The following is a 13,370-nucleotide window of genomic DNA, read 5'->3' as shown; positions in this document are numbered from 1 at the left end:
AGTATAAGAACTAAAGACTCTCTTTTATCCCCCAGTCTCTGTCTCAGTTTCACATTCAACATAAGAGGAGTACTCTGTGCGCTTTTCTCCATCCTGGAGCTAGTTCTTGTTATCACTGAAGAGAAGTTCTTTTTCGAGTGCTTGTTCATGACCATTCCAATCAGGTGTGTGTGCGCGCTACGTGCACGACAGCCGGAATATTTTTCCCTTAGGGTCGGCCTGGGCGCCTCCTGGAGTTGCGCCTTCATGGCGCCCAATATAGGGCCCTCCCAACCCCTCACCCCCTCAGTTCCTTCTTACCGCCGGTGACGGCTAGCTGGAACAACTGATGCTCTTGCATTGCAAGTGCTTTTGGCAGTGTCCACTTCAGTCTTCATTGTTAAATAGTTGTAAACAGTTCGTTAGTTATTAGTCATAGTTGTTGTGATTCTTGGGGGTTCCCCCCCCACAACGTTTTCCCCGGTTCTGGGGTATGCCCCGGTCGCCAGGGTTCAAACTCTGCAAGGATTGTGGCAAGTTTATGCCGAAGAGTGACCCGCACTCTTCTTGTCTATGGTGCCTTGGTGATTGCCACCAAAAGGCCAAGTGCAGGATCTGCAAGGTATTTCGCCCTAGGATCCTTTAAGACCAGGATCAAAGGCTCAAGATCCTACTAATGGAAGCAATCCAACCTGGGGACCGCAGAACTTACACAGAGCACTTCCTTATCGGTTCACAGTGCTCCAGCGCCAACGGTGCGCGAGCCAGTGCCGAGGAAGGGACCCTAAGGACTCACGGCTCTGCCCATAAGTAACCCTCTTCTGTCCGGCACCGTTCTCAGTCCCTGATACTACAAAAGAAGAAAAGGCCAGATAAGGGTCGCTCTCCCCCTCTAAAGATCAAGGGACCTACGGGATCGAAGCACATCTCGAGCCAGGCCACCTCGTCTCTCCAGCCCTTCAGGGTCTCGTTGATTCCTGCCCCATCTGGGGTTCAATTGAGTCCAAACCCTCAATGGTCCACGGTCCACCAAGGTGATCACCTCCAGCTCCCCTTGACGCCTGAGGCATTCGAGGCAGCCAAAGACCTTATATGCCTCACGACGCCATCCTCCCCACAGAAGAGAGACAAGTCACTGGTAACTGCACGGTCCCAGCTCCAATCAAGGGGCAAACCAGCGATGATGGCACGCCGATCCCCATCTCCGGCGAACCTCTCCCTGGCACGGCCCACCCACGCAGGGGAGCCGCACCGGTCCCCGACCTCTCGGCACCGCTCTCTGGCAGCCCAGAGTACCGCTTCTCCGTGGTTCACCTACTCAGAGACCTCAGAGTCGGAGATGGAATCCTATTGCTCCAATAGGACCAGGAGCAGGAGGTCCAGATCCCGCCGCGACCACCAGCCCTACCCGGCACTGTGGCCTCCGCAGTGGCAGCCTTCGACGCAGTGGCCCTTTTGGGCATCCTGGGCGTATCGCCAGATCCAGGGTCGAAGGTCCAGGTTGGCATCAGTGTCCTCGGTGTCCTTCGTCCCCCCTACCACTCGTCCCTGACCTAATCATGCAGGATCACGGCCGCCTCCAACACCTGAACTTCAAGTCGCTTCACCTCACAGAGTGGAAGCTCCATGGCTGAACGTGGTGGAGCTGTCCTGCTCTGATCAAGTGAGACAAGTTCTCCTTGGCAGTAGAAACCCCTCCACGAGGGCGATGTACCTGCCCAAGTGGAAGAGGTTCTCCGTCTGGTCGGAGCAGCACCATCAGTCTCCAGTACTTGCCTCTGTGCCATTTATACTGGACTACCTCCTCCATCTTAAGCAACAGGCACTGTCCATGAAGTCAATAAGAGTTCACTTGGCAGCCATCTCCGCCTTCCATCCGGGCACAGACGGCTACTCAGTCTTCGCGAATCCAATGGTCAGCCGTTTTCTTAAAGGTCTCGACAGACTATATTCCTGCAAGTACGACAGCCTATCCCAGCTTGGGATCTCAATCTAGTCCTTTCCAGACTTAAGGGACCACCATTTGAAACACTGGCGACATGCTCCCTACTTTATCTCTCTTACAAAGTGGTCTTTCTGGTGGTGATAACCTCAGCTAGGAGAGTGTCGGAGCTCAGGGCCCTTACCTCAGAGCCTCCTTGCACTGTATTCCATAAGGATAAGGTTCAGCTCAGACCTCTCCCGGCCTTTCTCCCAAAGGTGATCGCCCGCTTTCACATCAACCAGGACATCTTCCCAGTATTCTATCCTAAGCCGCATTCCAGCAGCAGGGAGAAGAGGCTTCACTCATTGGATGTCCATAGGGCGCTAGCCTTCTACATTGAGAGAACAAAGCCGTTCCGAAAATCCATCCAGTTATTCATGGCACCGGCCGATAGACTGAAAGGTCTCCCTGTCTCCTCGCAGCGTATCTTATAGTGGATCACATCATGCATTCGGGAGTGTTACGACTTGGCGAAGGTGTCTGCTCTGCCGATCACTGCACAGTCCACCAGGGCTCAGGTCTCCTCAGCAGCATTCCTAGCACAGGTCCCCACACAGGAAATCTGCAGGGCAGCAACATAGTCCTCTATACACACTTTCACCACGCACTACGTGATCACTCAGCAGGCCAGAGACGACGCGGCCTTCGGTCGATCTGTGCTCCAATCAGTGAATGACTCTGACCCCACCTCCTGAACTTTAGCTTGTGAGTCACCTGATTGGAATGGACATGAACAAGCACTCGAAGAAGAAAAAACAGTTACTCACCTTCTCGTAACTGTTGTTCTTCGAGATGTGTTGTTCATGTCCATTCCAATACCCACCCTCCTACCCCTCTGTTGGAACAGCTGGCAAGAAGGAACTGAGGGATTGGGGGTCAGGGCCCTATATTGGGCGCCATGAAGGCGCGACTCCAGGGGGCACCCAGGCCGACCCTATGGACGCTGCTAAGGGAAAAATCTTCCGGCTGGTGTGAACGCAGCGCGCGCACACACCTGATTGCAATGGACATGAACAATACATCTCGAAGAACAACTGTTATGAGAAGGTGAATAACTTTTTTCTTCTTCAAATACATATCAGTGTGGATCCCACTCTCAGTGCAAATGCACACCATATGCACAAGACCATGTTTTATTTAGCTAGCAGTGTTTGCCAGAGTCACACCAGCACTGTGTGCCTCCTTGTGCTCCCGTATGGGGGTATAAAGGGCAGAATGGCCCCACCACTACCTCTGTACCTTCTTACTGCCTATTGCATCAAGTCAGAACCTAGCAGTCTCCTATTGACTGATAGAACTCTAGCAAGCTACTTCTCAGAAAATCTTTAGAATGCCTTTCAACAGTTTATTTACCTACAGTTCAAACCCTCTTAAACTGGAATGAAATAGCTGAACAGACCCAATTGTACCAATGTTCCCTCCTATATAGATCCCTCTCTACAACATGGTGAAATCTAAGGTTGGCTTCAAACCTTACCTGTGGGACAGACTAGTCCTGTTGAGGGATGGCCACAGTAGAAGCCTTTTCTACCTGGGCGAATGCCACATCCCCAGCAGGTGCTCCATCTGCTTGTTGTTCTTGGCTGGATCAGAAATTGCATGAGGTCTCTGAGGTCTCTTCCAACCCTAATCTTCTATGATTCTATGATGCACAACTCAAGCTCTGTCTCTTAGAACAGTCGATGACAGGTGCATCTGACCTGGGAGTTCCAGGGCCAAGCACTCTGGTACTGATGAGACCAACACCAGTCAGAGAACCGGAGTGCGGTAGGGCTATGTCCAAGACCATGTCGGAGAAGTCAGCACAGAGCAAACCACTGGCACTGCCTTTGGCCTCCACACCAACTCCGGCACTGTCCATGGCAATAATGTCACCTCAGACATTCATGTCGAATGCAGCTGCTCAAACATTGTAACAGGCTGAAAGGGAATGATCAGAACACTGAGGTCAGGGCTTTAGGAAGAGGTCCATGTCCTCCCATGCCAGGAAACACAGAAAGAGCTCTAAGGAAAAGCTGTCTAGGGCCAGGTCTACACTAACCCCCTAATTCGAACTAAGGTACGCAACTTCAGCTACGTGAATAACGTAGCTGAAGTTCGAAGTACCTTAGTTTGAACTTACCTCGGTCCACACACGGCAGGCAGGCTCCCCCGTCGACTCCGCGGTACTCCTCTCGTCTAGCTGGAGTACCGCAGTCGACGGCGGGCACTTCCTGGTTCGACTTATCGCATCCAGACAAGACGCGATAAGTCGAACCCAGAAGTTCGATCGCTCGCCGCCGAACTACCGGGTAAGTGTAGACCTACCCTAAGACTCATCAGGCATCCCCAGGTGAGAAGGAGCAGCATATTCCACTGGTGGAGCATCAGTGATGATCTTGACCTTGGTACAGACACTACGATCTGGAAATGGCTTAGTTCAACTAAGAGATGCCAACCAGTAGCTTGGAAGGTCCTGATGCCATCAGAGATGCCACCATCAGCACCACTTATAAAAGAGAAATAATCATGGTCGCTATCACTATGGCACACATTCTCCCCGACATTTGTTAGGGAACTGTCTCCAATATGGTCCTTGGCCAACACTGGAAGATCGGAGGAACCCTTTGTCCCACAGCCATAGGAGTGACAGTGGCTCAGCCAGCATTCATCCTACCTGCATGGGCCATGGTGGCAACAGTGAGATCCCCATCACCCAGTTACTAGAGGAGCAGTGATCTGAGGTGCAGATACACCTACACACAGCTTCTCCTCCTCATCACCAGAGGCTTCTAGACCCTGCCACAGTGGTATGGCTGACACTGACCACTGCACCTCCATCAGAGAATGCTGTCAGGTGCCAGAGTATTTTTACTCTTATCCTAACCTTGGATCTCTGGTGGTTTGCATTAATTAGTATGGGGAAATTGGATTCGCTTAAAATCGTTTCGCTTAAAGTAGAATTTTTCAGGAACATAACTACAACGTTAAGCGAGGAGTTACTGTAGTTATATAGATACAGATATAGATATAGATATAGATATATAGATATATATAGATAGTCTTTTTTAGAAAACTACCATATATATCTATATAATACACACACACACACACACATATATATATATATCTATATAATACACACACACACACACACACACACACACACATATATATATATATCTATATAATACACACACACACACACACACACACACACACATATATATATATATATATATATATATATATATATATATATCCTGGCCTAGTGCAAAGATGAGGCTGGAGACTGAGTCTGCTCTGGATTCATCCCACAGCAGTAGCTCCTGTCTTGCAAGGCTGGTCACGGCTCCCTGCTCAGGTGTTAAACCCTGAAGCGCAGAGTCGCAGCACAACTCAGGTTTGGCCCAGCCTCCTCATGAGCCCAGCCTCCCCTGAGTCAAATTTGAGTGAGTGGTGTTGCAACTTGGCACATGAGATTTCATTGTTATTCAGTTTTGGCCTGGCCATCATGATGGTGGGGTGGCTGGGTCAAACCTGAGTGGCACTGCAACCCTTTGCTCCAGATCACAATACCCAGAGTGGGAAGCTGGGCCCAGCCCTTCAGGACAGGAACCTCTGCTGCGAGGTGACTTCAGGATGGGCTCTCTCTCCCTGGGGCCTTCCCTCCCGCACCAGGCCAGGAGATGTGTATGTTTGCCTAAGGCTCCAGGACCCATCTAGAATCTTCCCACAACGCACAGGTGGGTAGGGACCCACCGTTCGGAAAATGCTGTCTAACCCCTCAACCTCATACTCTGCCCCATCCTCATGGCAGCAGATTTGACACATGGGTTGAGAGCTACACCAGAACTAATCACTCCAGGGCGCTCTCTGGAAAATGCTTTGCTCCATTCCATTATGCATGGTCAGACATTACCATGGATAAGTGGGTACTGGAGATCATTACCCATGAATACACCATCCAATTTCTTTCCATACCTATCTCCCTTCCCTGTCTTCCTTCAGCGACCCTTCGCACAAGAGCCTTTTACAAATAGAAGATACTTGTTGCTCTGAACAGGAGCAGTAGAAGTAATCCCACAGGAATAAAGGGGAAATGGATGGTACTCCCAGTATTGTCCCATTCCGAAGAAGAAAGAGGGTCTTCATCCCATTCTCGATCTGAGGAGACTTCAACAGATACATGTGCCACCTCATATTCAGGATGGTAACATTTGCCTCCACTTGATTCCAATGCTCCAAGCCTGGAACTGGTTTGCAGCTCTTGACCTACAACGTGTGTACTTCCACATTGCCATTCATCTGGCCCACAGGAAGTACCTGAGATTCACGGCCAGGTCAGATCACTACCAGACTCCAGAGTCTACCCTCCAGACTCTCCATAGTACCAAGAGTATTGCAATGGTGGCGGCAAACCTCAGGAAACATATCTGGCCACATCTAGACGATTGGCTGCTCTGAGGTTCATCCTTGGCTGAAACTGTAGCAGCAGTACAACAGGTATTATCTTAATTTTCTCAGTCGTGACTCCTGGTGAGTTATGAAAAATTGTCTCTCACATGATAGAATACCTAGGAGCCCTGCTTGACTCACAAGCATGAGCTTGCTTACCAAATGACAGATTCTAATCTATTCACTCCCACATATTCAAATTACTGGCAAAACTGCTGACCACAGTGCATGCCTGTCTATCCCTGGCTCCATCTTGAATGCTGCTGGTGGACGCATCAGGGAGGGGTGGGGAGGCTCATTTGGGTCACTTCCAGGTACAAAGGCTTTGGTCCTCAGTCAACCTTAAACTCCATATGAACCTCTTAGAGCTAAAGTGGTAAGACTGGCCTGCATAGCTTTCCAATATGCTCCCCAGGACTTAGTAATGCAGATCATGATGGACAACACATTGACAATGCACTACATCAACAAATAGGGCAACATCTCTTCCCATTTATGTCAGGAGGCCAACGAACTCTGTAAATGGTCCCAGCTACATGAGGTGACCTCAACGGCCCCTCACAGTGTTGCCAATGTTGGTGTTACTGTGGTTTTAAGAGAATGAACAGAATATTCAGGTGGACTGAAACTATAAAAAGGAGGGGTAAACACCCCAAGGGACCTCTCCTCTCTTTCCCTGTCCACCTCTTTTGAGAAGCCAAAAGAAGCAGCCTTTCGACTCTGGGGGAGGAGTCCTGACCTAGGGGTTGGTCAGTAAGACTGCTGGAAGCATGTAGTGAGAAACTTTGCTTGAATCTAATATAGTTCGTTACGTTAGGCACTAGAAAACATTTTATCTTTTTTTCTTGTAACCATTTCTGACAAGCCTCATCGCTTGTATTCCCTTAAAATCCATCGCTTTGTAGTTAATAAACTAGTTTCATTGTTTTATCTAATCCAGTGTGTTTAAGTTGAAATGTCTGGGTAACTCCATTTAAGGTGGCAAGTGGTTGTATATTATTCCCTTAAAAGAATAATGGATTTAATATATTTGAATTGTCCAGGAGAAGGCTGGGCAGTACAAGACATACATTTCTGGGGGAAAATCCAGGGCTGGAATGTGTTGGGTCACCCTGCAATATAACCAAGGCTGGTGAGAGCCAGGGTGTAACAAACACATCTGGAAGTGATCTGCATGCTGGCAAGCTGTTTGTGAGCGTCCAGGTTGGGAGCTACAACAGTAAGGCATTGCAAGGTATTCCAGGGAAAGGGTGACACAGCTCCCACTGGTCTGGATTGCACCCCAGTATGTCACACCTGTCTTTATTAGTTGTCTCAGCAAATGAGAAAATTAGCCATATAGATCTCATAGAACCATCCTGACTCATAAAGATGCCAAGAAGATAGATTTTGTAGAGTGGAAGTCACGCTCATGTGCCATCTTCTAGGTGAGAGTGACAAATTTCTAAGATCTGCTGGTTTGGTATGATTTCTAATTTGGCATAAGATTACTGCCTCCTTAGCCAGTCTTCCTGCAGAATTGAAGGAGGAAGGAGATAGTTTCTGAAAACGAAAATGTTGAAAAGTATTCCAAATGATGCCTGATCTGTAGCCATAAACTATTAATATGAGCAAAGCTCCTTTACAGAAGTGCAAGGTCTATCATGGCTGAATAAAGGGGAAGACTTCCCAGTTGAAGGGCTGGATATCTTCATAATTTTTGCATGTTAGTGTTAATTGATTTATTGTATGATCTCCAGTTAATGATTTTAGGTCAAAAGGAAAATTGTAGATATGCTAATGATGATGAAATCAGCCATTTAATTTTGTTTTTTCCTTTCTTTGACACTTGTGTATGTGCTGATAGTTAATAAAGTAAAACATTAATGCATTTTGTGAAGAAGGCTGACCCAATGGTTAGAGTGCTAGACTGGAATTTGGGACACTCCGGTTCAATTTACTGCTCCACCACAAACTTTTAATGTGACCATGGGCAAGTCATTTAGGATAGATCTGCAGTGCAATAAAAAGCCTGTGGTGCTGAGTCTCAGAGCCTGGGTCAGTTAACTTGGGTTAGTGGGACTAACTATAGGAGCGTAGAAGTTCAGGCTTGGGCTGGAGCTCGAGCTCTGAAACCTTGCAAGAAGGGAGGGTCTCAGAGCCCAGACACAGATCAAGCCCAAACATCTACACACTCATTTTTAGCCTCTCAGCCTTAACCCTGCGAGTATGAGTCAGTTGACCCAGGCTCTGAGACTCAGCACTGTGGGTGTAGACATACCCTTAGTCTCTCTTTGCTTCAATTCACCATTTGACAAATGGAGATAATAGTACTTCCCTATCTCACAGGGTTGTTGTGGGTGTAAATATATTGAAATTTGGCAAAGAGCTCAGATACCACAGTAATGCGTGCTATATATGTAGCTGATATAAACAGATTAAGTACCTAAGATAGATCTGAACCATGAAAGCATTTACTTATTTTTCTTGTTCATTGTACACAGGAATCTCTTGATGAAGTAACTATTAAAGATACCTTGGAGGGTGACAACATGTATACCTGCTCTCACTGTGGGAAGAAAGTGCGGGCTGAAAAAAGGTATAATAGTGAATAAACAAATGTTCTTAGCATTTCTTTCTAACTATTAGTTCCATTAATTTCTGTTCGTAGTTTCCATCAAGTGAGAGTAGTAGTCCAAAAATAATCTAAAATCATTATAATTATTTAATATTTGAATAACAATAAAACTGGAGACCCAAACAGGATCCTGGCCCCACTATCTAAAGCACTGTACAAACATATAAAGATGTGATCCCTATCCCAAAGAGCTTACAATATAAAAATATAATGACCTACATAAAACATTTTAGGAGAAGGTCACCTACCTACTCCATAATGCCTGCCTTTCTAAAATTGTAGCCTCAATGCTCTCATTTTTCATCATAATCCTCACTGTTCCTTTTGTAGAAACAAATCTCAATGTATTTTGAACTCATTTACTGTATATGTTTTTGATCAGTCAACTTTGTTGGAAGTTTATTCCATATTTTTATTACTCTTTTTACACAAAGTGATTGGGTTCTTTAATCTTGATTTCTGCTTTTAAAATTGTTCAGTAGCTTTTGGAACTCTTTAAAATACATAAAGTATGTGTGTTATCTGTATCCTCTTATTTTATTTTTAAAATCTTCACCTGACATTGGAAGCCTCACAGTTGTTTTTTGAAGTGATTATAAGTGGCACAGGAGAAAGGTTCCCTACCGTCAGCCGTGTTAGTCTGTATCAGCAAAAACAACGAGGAGTCCTTGTGGCACTCTGTTGAAGTGGGTTTTAGCCCACGAAAGCTTATGACCAAATAAATTTGTTAGTCACAAGGACTCCTTGGTGTTCCCTACTGTAAATCTTATAAATACGTTCTGGAGCCCAAAGATTTTAGTACAGAATATGTTCTGCATTGAAATATGTCTACAAGAAAGAGTTTTGCACATAGATATATGAGCGGTGATGGCAGTTTAGCAGTGTAGTTAGCAGATGTTGGTGCCAGGGTATGCAAAAAACGAGGCTTAGAACCTAATAAGTCAACTATTTTTTATTTTTGCAAGTAAAAAAGGCCTAGTCTTTGTTAATGACTATTCAGATGATAGATTTAAGCCATGTGTGACTGGAATGAGAAAAATATAGATTTACACTATTGGAAAAGTGTTCCCCCCATCATCTTTTCATAATTCAAAAATACTGATATGATTTATTTAAAAAATGAAAAAAATCCTTGGACTGAGACCAAGCATGGAAAATATTCATCAGAAAAGATTATTTTTTTCAGATTGTAAACGGAATGTGAAACAGCACACAAAACAGAATCATTATTCTTTATAAGAAGTCCCTGATGTAATCTTTACCGTAGGGAGTGCTGTTATGTGCTTACTGTAATAATGGCTGCTTTAAATCGGTATTCTATCCAGTACCATAATGTAATCCCTGTTACATGTCATCTGATGACAAGATTTTTTATAAAATGTGACTAACTGATACTGTGTAAGGGATTGTGGTAGCTGATTTTTACATTTTAGGTGACAATTTCTAACATGAGCTGGAAATGAATGACCGGAGAGAAAGTTTTGAGAGATTTTGTGGCAGTATTATCTAAGCAATTCAGTTTTCTTAAATATTAATTTCTTTTGTCGTTAGGGCATGTTTTAAGAAATTGCCTCGCATCTTAAGTTTCAACACTATGAGATACACATTTAATATGGTCACCATGATGAAGGAGAAAGTCAACACACACTTCTCATTCCCTTTACGTTTGGATATGACACCTTACACAGAAGATTTTCTCATGGGAAAGAATGACAGAAAAGAAGGTAATTGATTTTGCTTTGTCCCTATAGTTTTCCAACAGCCAAACAGTGCTGAAAGTTCAACCTTTTGAAAATTTTTGTCTAGTAGTATAATATATTGTCAGTTAAACTGCATAGCCAAGTGGCCCAGGGCATATGGTGAAATTCATGGAAATTAAGCTCTAAAAAGTCGTGGAATAGTAATATTTCTTAGCAATACACACAAATCCAAATAGTTGTTAATTCTAAACACGTCTTTCATGTAATTAATCCCACATCTTTCTGTCTTCTCCTTCATGTGAGGTTAAAAAAGCAGCTAAAGGCTTATGAAGCCTATATTTTTATTTGTTTACAAAGAAATTGTAATTTATTGTATTTAATATCCAGTGACTGCTAAATCATTTTCTTTGTAAATACAGCACAATAACCAATATAAATTATTGATAAAACTATTTTTATAATGAATTATACATTCCTGGCTTGTTATGTATAGATTGTTGTTGATTTGTTTTATATTTGCAGGATAATATGGTGGCCAAATTCTTGAACTTTATTAAATGGTCCACCAGTAAGGAGCATACATAAACTGCAAAAGCATTACTATGTATGCCTGTATTCTGGGTCAGAAGCAACCTCACAAGAATAGTGACCCATGCTCCACCTGTTGAGTGTTGGCTTTCTGGCTGCTACCTATGTGCAGTGCCTAGAAGAAATATGCTGTTTGTTAATGTATTTGGCAAGAAGTATTTACTGTAAGTTATCTGTATTAATTCTAGTGTTGTGAAGGTTCAAGGAATAACTTGCTAAATATTGTATTAAATTATTTAAGGTTTTAAGGACGACGGTGAATATTTAAAAGAAACTGAAAGTTACGAGTACGATTTGATAGGCGTGACAGTTCATACAGGAACAGCAGATGGTGGTCACTACTACAGTTTTATCAGAGATATAGTCAATCCCCATGCTTACAAAAACAACAAATGGTGAGTTAAGTGTTTAATAATTCTTGTTTGTGATGTATTTGTATTGTGATGTATTGGTAAATTCTTAAGGTGACAATGTCTTCTATTTCAAATACGGTACTTTAACTCCCTTGCTTGAACTGTCCTGTTAAATAATTGCAAATATTTTTATTTATCAGTTTATCTTCTTCCAATCAACAAACATTTTCTCCTGGTTTTGGTGGGGCCTTTAAAAGAGGGTGAGCATTGGGTGGATTGATTAGAAAGTAGCTATTTAGAATCCACTGTATGTTCTCTATTAAACTCTAGAAGTTTAAAGATAGGTCAGATTTTCCTACATTTCTTGCTTGTGTTACATTAGTTTTGTAAAGTTTATTAACTTTGCCATGCCAGTAGTGCGGACCACCATATGCCATTGATCCTGGTTGCATGTGTTCAGCACAAGATGTTCCAGATGCAGGTCATAAGATTGTAGAGAATCAGTGTACATGCTTGTGTAATAACTTTGATGTATGCAAGACATATATGAAGCAGAACAAAATTATTACTCTTTACACTGTGTGCTTTTTTATGCTAATTAATATTGCAGTAAAATGTATTATTAGCAGTTAAATGCACATTAACAACTTTGATAAGGTGACTAGGTTTCTGTATGTCAGAGATGCCAACTACTTTGGAAGATAATGTTTACATTTCCTTTTGTAAAGCAGATTCAGAAAAAAAAACCCAACTAGTTTCCATTATGATTATAATTATTCTTTGTCCTTCAACTTTGTCCTTTTTGTTTTGTCAGTTTTTAACTATCAATTTTCATGGAGGTGCTTAACTTTTCATTTTGCTTTTCTTTAAATCTATTCAACTCTACATCTGGGAAATTCTCCATTGTTACACTTCAGTTATCAAAATTTGTTCTTACTGTACTTTGATACATGCAAACTATTGTTTTGTCTCATCTGGAATTTACAAATTTGCTAGTGTTTTCCAAGCTGTTGAATTTTCTCAGTGTTCAACACTTACCAGATGTAATTAACAGTGGTATGTCTGAAAATTTTGTAGCCTTTATTTTTTCTATCCCCAGTAGAAAAGGGAAAGGGAGGGAGGCAGTTCCTCTAGCAGGGCCGGCTCTAGGTTTTTTGCTGCCCCAAGCAAAAAAATTTTTGTCTGCCCCTCCCCCCCTCCCCCCCCCCCCAAACTGCACCCTCCTGCCGCCCCAGCCCTGGGTCACTGGTAATTCGCTCCCAGGGCGGGTCATTCAGCAGGAATTTTGGATGTGCACAGAACACAGACAGGATTGGTTCCCATATGGTTACAGAACTGCAGTAAAGTGGAACAATTTTCAGCTTGTGTGATTGAAGGATATCTGGATGCATATTATAAGACTGTCCTACATAAATGAGGAAAAGTTGAGGTGCCTTTATTATTCTTTTGTTCCATTCTTTGTTTCTATGGGGAATTTGCCAATGCAATATTACTGTCTTTCTTTCAAACAGATAAAACTAAAAAAAAAAAAGCAATGGCTGTTGAAAATAGCAATTCCAGTCCTAAGAACCACTGGGAAGCATTTCTTGCTCAATTTATTCTACTTTTTCTACAGCAAGTTACAGTGGATCAGTATATTTGATTTGGGAGAAATGAAGTAACAGCTGCCCAAATTGAGCTTGAGCACTCCTGAATTTTGAGGGTGTTCAAAT

General features: G+C 43.6%; 1 protein-coding gene across 1 annotated transcript in view; it reads left to right on the top strand.

Moving 5' to 3' along the window:
• The window catches only part of USP34 (ubiquitin specific peptidase 34), a 278,527-nt gene that overhangs the window by 193,515 nt on the left and 71,642 nt on the right, over nt 1-13,370 (top strand). Inside the window, exons 48-50 of the mRNA XM_065400557.1 lie at nt 8,884-8,978; nt 10,569-10,741; nt 11,547-11,700. Coding sequence (XP_065256629.1) covers nt 8,884-8,978; nt 10,569-10,741; nt 11,547-11,700 — 422 coding nt within the window. The remainder of the gene's footprint in view (nt 1-8,883; nt 8,979-10,568; nt 10,742-11,546; nt 11,701-13,370) is intronic.

This window comes from Emys orbicularis, chromosome 3 (assembly GCF_028017835.1).
Source record: "Emys orbicularis isolate rEmyOrb1 chromosome 3, rEmyOrb1.hap1, whole genome shotgun sequence".
Classification (NCBI taxonomy): domain Eukaryota; kingdom Metazoa; phylum Chordata; order Testudines; family Emydidae; genus Emys; species Emys orbicularis.
The sequence above is the reverse complement of the archived record's forward strand: the minus strand, read 5'-3'. Positions and strand labels throughout refer to the sequence as shown.